We start from the raw sequence: 7,061 nt of genomic DNA, 5'->3' as shown, positions 1-7,061 counted from the left end.
TGGTTCGATAAACCTTGGTTTCGTACTGAGGGAAACTTGCTGCTATATGCATCACACCTTCCTCTTGGGGTTCCCAACGGACGTGTGCTTCACGCGTTATCAACGAACTGTAGCTATAGTGCATACGAGGGGAGAACACTTTATTATCTTGATATTAATGTGAGGGATCATCTTATAGTGCTACCGTCGCGATCTAAGCAAGATAAGATACAAAAAGGATAAACATCACATGCAATTCATATGTGATATGATATGGCCCTTTAGTCTTTGCGCCTTTGATCTTCATCTCCAAAGCACATACATGATCTCCATCATCAACGGGCATGATCTCCATCATCGTCGGCGTAGCGTCAAGGTCCATGACGCCGTCTTCATGGTTGTTCACCACATGTAGTAACTATTACAACTACTTTGAAATAATACTACTACATGAAATATAAAGACAACCATAAGGCTCTTGCCGGTTGCCACAATACAACAATGATCATCTCATACATATTCATCATCACATCATGGCCATATCACATCACGAAACCCTGCAAAAACAAGTTAGACGCCTCTAATTTGGTTTGCATATTTTACGTGGTTTAGGGTTTTCGAGTAAGATCCAATCAACCTACGAAGATGAACCACAATGGTGATACTAGTGTTGTCAATAGAAAGAGTAGATTGAATCTTCACTATGGTGAGAGAGACAGACACCCGCAAAGCCACTTATGCAATACTAGTTGCATGTCGAGCGTAGAGCAAGTCTCATGAACGCGGTCATGTAAAGTTAGCCCGGGCCGCTTCATCCCACCATCCCGCAAGATGCAAAGTACACCAACTAAAGACAACAAAAGCATCAACGCCCACAAAAAAATTATTTTCTACTCATGCAACCAATCTATGCATAGACATGGCTCTGATACCACTGAAGGGATTCGTAGCATAGAAAACAAAAATTTTCCTACCGCAAGAACGAATAACAAGCCAAGATCCAATCTAGAAGATGGTAGCAACGAGAAGATCATGAGACTAACCCTCGAAGATTTCCAAAGCCTACGAGATTAGATCTCATTGTTGTGTAGTCGATCACTTGCTGCTTTCAAAAGCGCGTAGAAGATCTTGATGGTGCCACAGTCAGGCAGCACCTCCGTACTCGGTTACACGTTCGGTGCTGATGATGACGTCCTTCTCCCCGTTCCAGCGGGTAGCAGATGTAGTAGATTCTCCTCGGAATCCCGCCAGCACGACGGCGTGGTGACGGTGGTGGTGGATATCTCCAGCAGGGCTTCGCCGTAAGCACTGTGGGAGAAATAGGAGGAGGGAGGAGAGGGGAAGCTAGGGTTTGGGCGCAGGGTGGTGCTGCGACTTGGGGAGCTAGGGCTGCGACTTTAGGTGCCTTTGGGGTGCCCCTTGGTCCCTTTAAATAGGTGGCCAAGCCCCTTGGGTCGTCCATAAACCTGCCCCCAATTTTGACTGAGTTCTGATAGGTTTCCGGTTCCGAAAACCTACTCCTTCTCGAACTCTTTTGCCAATTCTGAAATTGCATTAAGGAAAGACTTATTTTCCTTTAAGGCAACGTGGTTGCACCTATTATGGATCCCTCCGGACTTCCTTAGACATCCCGGGTCGTCCCGGACACTTTCGGAACCTTCCATAATATTCCGGACTATTCCGGTCCTTCCAAAACCTTCTAGAAGCTCCGGTCAAAACACCGGACTTTTTCCGAACCCCGGAAAATGACTTCCCATATATGAATCTTATTCTTCGGACCATTCCAAATCTCCTCATGATGTCTCGGATCCCATTCGAGACTCCGAACAACATTCGAGCTTCATTCCATATTCCATATCTACTTATAACGACATCAAACCTTAAGTGTGTCACCCTACGGTTCGAGAACTATGCAGACATGATCGAGACTCCTCTCCGATCAATAACTAATAGAGGGACCTGGAGATCCATAATAGCTCACACATATTCAACGATGACTTCGTGATCAAAAGAACCATTCACATACGATACCGATTCCCTTTGTCACGCGATACTTTACTTGTCCGAGGTTCGATCATCGGTATCTCCATACCTAGTTCAACCTCGTTACCGACAAGTACTCTTTACTCGTACCGTGGTATATCATCTCTTGTGACCTAGTCACATGCTTGCAAGCTAATTAGACGACATTCCACCGAGAGGGCTCAGAGTATATCTATCCGTCATCGGGATGGACAAATCCCACTCTTGATCCATATGCCTCAACTCACACTTTCTGAATACTTAATCTCATCTTTATAACCACCCATTTACGCAATGACGTTTTATGTAATCAAAGCATCCTTCCGGTGTAAGTGATTTACATGATCTCATGGTCGAAGGACTAGGTATCTATGTATCGAAAGCTTATAGCAAATTGAACTTAATGACTTGATCTCATGCTATGCTTACTATGGGTGTGTCCATCGCATCATTCACCTAATGATATGATCTTGTTATTAATAACATCCGATGTTCATGATCAGGAAACCATGATCATCTATTAATCAACAAGCTAGTTAAATGAGAGGCTTACTAGGGACTCTGGTTGTTTACACAACACACATGTATTAATGTTTTCGGTTAATACAATTATAGCATGGAGTGTAAACATTTATCATGAACACTAAGATATAACAATAACTATTTTATTATTGCCTCTCGAGCATATCTCCAACACCGACAACTCGTACGCCCGCCTGATGGCGAACGCTTGCGCCTCCACGCTAGGGCCTAATGGTGATCGGCGTCTCGGTGGACGCTATCGAACGACGCGAGCAACGCCCATTGCTCTCGTCGTCGCCGAAGTTAGATGTCGTCTTCGCCGAGGTCGAGGAAGACGCCGTTCATGGGTTGGGCCCGCACCAACAGTATCCCCGCCCTAGGACGCGCAAGGCTTCCTACGACTCTCGCAACAGCGCCCTTGCTTCGGCGAGCATGGCATTGGCCGCCGCTAGGTTCACCTAGATGTCGACATGGGTCGCCAACGACGGTTAGCGGTGAGCGACTCGAGGAACTACCGCTCCTCCTCCTCGGCGACGGCCACGCGCGTCTCCGTCTTCGCCGCCTCCTCCATGCCCTCCAAGTAATCGCCGGTGGCAGAGCTCGATGCGTCTTTAATCACCATTAGCAAACTTGATGGTCTAAAAAAAAGCATCCACCCACCGTGGCTTTCCGGTCGCAAACGGACAAATCAAACGAGCGCAAACCGTTATTTTAATTGACCAGGTGACCGTTTGCGTCAAGCACTAGAATTCGAAGTGAGGAGTTTTTTTTATAGAAAAGCTTCCAACACCAAAGCAACCATCTCAGATCGCATCGTTCAACTTTCCTATCAGAGCTGGCACAAGCGAGCTCCAGTAGCTCCCTTCCCTACTCGTCCCTTCGTTTCTTCGCCATGGAGATCGAGTTCGACATGCCCAATTTCCTGCGCGTGCACAAGAGCGGCCGCGTCGACCGTTTGGGCGGCACAGAGACCGTCCCACCCTCCCCCTCTGGGGATCCTGCCAACGGCGTTGCCTCCAAGGACATCGTCCTAGACCCTGCGGCCAACATCACCGCCCGCCTCTACCTCCCCGACGCGGCGGCGGAGCCCGGGCCCGGGCCCAGCAAGAAGTTCCCCGTCGTTGTCTTCTTCCACGGCGGCGCTTTCTTTATCGAAAGCACAGCCTCCCCCATCTACCACAGGTACGCCGCCTCCCTCGCCGCCGCGGTCCCCGCCGTCGTCGTATCAGTTGAGTACCGCCTCGCCCCGGAGCACCCTCTCCCCGCGGCCTACGACGACGCCTTTGCTGCCCTCAAGGCGGTCGTCGCCGCGTGCCGCCCGGACGGCGCCGAGCCCTGGCTCGCCGCGCACGGCGACGCGTCTCGGCTGTGCCTCGTCGGCGACAGCGCTGGCGCCAACATGGCGCACAACACGGCGATAAGGCTGCGGAAGGAACCCATCGACGGCTACGGCGACAGGGTAAGCGGGGTGGCGCTGCTGCACTCCTACTTCTGGGGGACACAACGGATGGGCTGCGAGCCCTTGTGCTTCCCCTTCGACATGGATCGCGTGTGGGATGTGGCCTGCGGTGGCAGATTCGGCCGCGACCACCCGTACATCAACCCGGCGGCGTCGCCGGAGGAGTGGAGGCAGCTCGGGTGCGGCCGCGTGCTGGTCACCACGGCGGAGCTGTGCTGGTTCGTGGAGAGGGCGCGCGCGTACCCGGAGGGGATCAAGGCGTGCGGGTGGGAGGGCGAGATCGAGTTGTACGAGACCAAGGGCGAGGAGCATACCTACTTCCTGTTCAAACCCGACGGCGAGAATGCCGCCAAGGAGCTCGCCGTCGTCGCCGATTTCGTCAGGCGCTCCGGAGCTGAGCTTAGGTGAGCAACTCTGTAATAAACAAGTCGCAAGTTTGCCAGGCCGTCGTGATATTTATTCAGAGTTTCTGATGTGCATCATACTAGTACTAATTAAGCAAGTAATACTGTAGTACTTTTTTTTTTTTGAGAGAGAAAAGTAATACTCGTACTACTTCATTTTGTTTGCAAGTTGTAAAAAGAAAAGAGCAATACTTGGTGATTTCATCAGGCGCAGTTGAGTTTGCGTCGGTTTTATGATTCTCTAATAAAGGAACGAACACGCATTATTTGGCGATTTACTAGTGGTGGCCCTCTGAGCCACAATCCCTCCGAATTGGTAGGTAGGCTTGTAATACAAGTGCCCAGTTCGCTCAATACAACACAAGAAAAACAAAACTCAAAGCTAACAGGCATTTCCAGTTCCACTCATTTGCTATTCCGTTTTCTCAGAAACAAGCTGTTCCCGAAATCCCATACTGGTGGCCATACAACATCCAAAACTGCTTATCCACAAACAGATCTGAAATGAAAAAATGCTAACAAGAAAAACAAGAAAGAAACACAGAGATACTACATGCAAGATCACGTTGTCATGCGACCTTGACATCTTCAAGTAACCGTGAGGAGAATATAGTAGAGCAGGAATTAACATGGCTGAACATTTGTTCAAAGACATCATGCATGACAGCAACTTCACCTATATCTTCTCCCTCGTCCATTCCAATAATTGTACACACAATCCTGCAAATAAGAAAAGTTAAAGGAGACTAATGGTTTATTTTATGCCTTAATCGCCTAGAAGCAGAAAAATTGCACTCTAATATTCCTGTCATGATCTTAAGCCAACAATAGACAAACTCACAAACTAATTTCGCCGCAAATCAAGAATAAGATTATCCAAAATTATATGATTTCAAATTTACTATTGCATAAGAAGTCAGTGGCTCGGGGTATTAATATTTGATTGGGGCAGAAATATACCTTTTCATTCATATCTACAATGTTTTTACGATTATACTGAGCACTTTGTAGGCATGCACAAGATTATAGCAGGTTGTGCATACCTTAACATATACATCAGACCACCAAATCAAGGCAAACAGGATCAAAACTTTAGTTATGACTCTTAAATTATGCGGATGAACTTCCATGGAGCTGTGTTTCCTCATTTCTTCCGGCAACTGCACAGTGATCAGAAAAAACACTTTTATCAGTCCAAGAGGAAAATAGTGATGCTAACAGGGAACATAAGAGCAACTGAGAGGTAAGGTTTCTTTACCTCAGTCATACGCATCGAGGCCAATATGCATTCTCTCCCATCAAGCCTTTGTCTATCACTTGCAGATACTGTATAGTGGCGGACCAAACAGGGCTCAATTTAACTATATGGTCAACCCTATTTTCAGATCTACATGACAGAAATAAAATGCATGGTAATAATATGTGTCTGCTTTAATTCTGGATGGAAGATAAAGTGTCACCCAGCAAATTAATCAATAACTTTCATTACTTTTGAGTCACCTGAATTACTACCAGACAGCTAGTTGAGCAAGCCAACAACAAATATAGAAAAGAAGTATAACCATTTTGATAGTTACTTTCCAATATTATTAAGCTCAGATATGAAGCCCGGCATTTCGATCATGCGATTAGGAAAGAGAGGATGGTCAGCAAGAACGCCTCGTAACCAAAAGTTGCAAACCCAGAGCATGACATGTCCTTCTCCTCAAACTTCTCGGTCAAACCCTGTGAATGTAGTTCCAGCCAAATGAACACGCCAAAATAAGAAACAACATGACCGTGTTCAATTCTTTGCGGTATGGCAGAGGAATTACCTTCTTTGTGAGGTAACATCTAAATACATGCAGAACAAACTATCAGTCAGGAATGTTGTAGTGTACTTCAAAATGGAACTAAATAGAAGGATTTCGATTACTCCTCAGACTGATATGAATGATAAGGCTTATTAGCATTGCATCATCACTCTTCCTTACCTGAAATATACTGGTATCTTTTACTCAAAAAGAAATCCAGGTGACTCTCCTTTATAGACAGATATGCAAAAGGTAAAATCTTTATATCTCAGTGGCAGGTGGATGCATGTAAGAGATGGAAAACTGACAAGCTTCTGGTATGATGTTTGGTGTAGTCTTCATCCTCTAAAGGAAACTTTCCCTGACATTTTTAATATCTGCAATGAGCAGAGTGTGACTGTAGCATCATTGGGTGGAACTTCTCTTTTAGCATTGGCTGTGCAAGTACATGGGCTGCTGAACATTGTGAGATAGACAGTGCTATCATAGGAAAGGGATAGACCCTTATGGAAATGGACAAAAAATGGAATTTTTCTGTTAAATCTATGTACAATCATCTGTGGTGTGGACAGATCCTTCAGGCACCTATGGAAGAGCAAGATTTCTTTAAAAATAAAGATATGGATGTAGCTTATCTGGCATAATGCAATTGCAACTAAAGATAATCTGTTGAAGAGAAACTGGTCTGGGAGTGCTTCCTGTCAATTCTGTCATGAAAATGAAACCATATTTCATCTCTACTTTGAATGTGCAGCCGCAAAGTTTGTCTGGAGCACAATTGCAATGTCGATTGGTGCCTCTGATAGACCTGGGAACTTTACCCAGTTCTTTTGGTGGTTCCCCCGTCTAGTTCTAGCCAGTAGAAATGTGCAAATTGCTGGA

The 7,061-nt window shown here is 46.3% G+C and overlaps 1 protein-coding gene across 1 annotated transcript; it reads left to right on the top strand.

Moving 5' to 3' along the window:
- The first annotated feature begins 3,415 nt into the window (after window positions 1-3,415).
- On the top strand, window positions 3,416-4,390 carry LOC124671641 (probable carboxylesterase 2). The gene has a single exon (XM_047207990.1). The coding sequence runs from the start codon at window positions 3,416-3,418 to the stop codon at window positions 4,388-4,390; it is 975 nt and encodes a 324-aa protein (XP_047063946.1).
- Window positions 4,391-7,061: the final 2,671 nt, after the last annotated feature.

This window comes from Lolium rigidum, chromosome 7, assembly GCF_022539505.1.
Source record: "Lolium rigidum isolate FL_2022 chromosome 7, APGP_CSIRO_Lrig_0.1, whole genome shotgun sequence".
Lineage (NCBI taxonomy): Eukaryota > Viridiplantae > Streptophyta > Magnoliopsida > Poales > Poaceae > Lolium > Lolium rigidum.
This window is presented reverse-complemented; position numbering and strand designations above follow the sequence as displayed.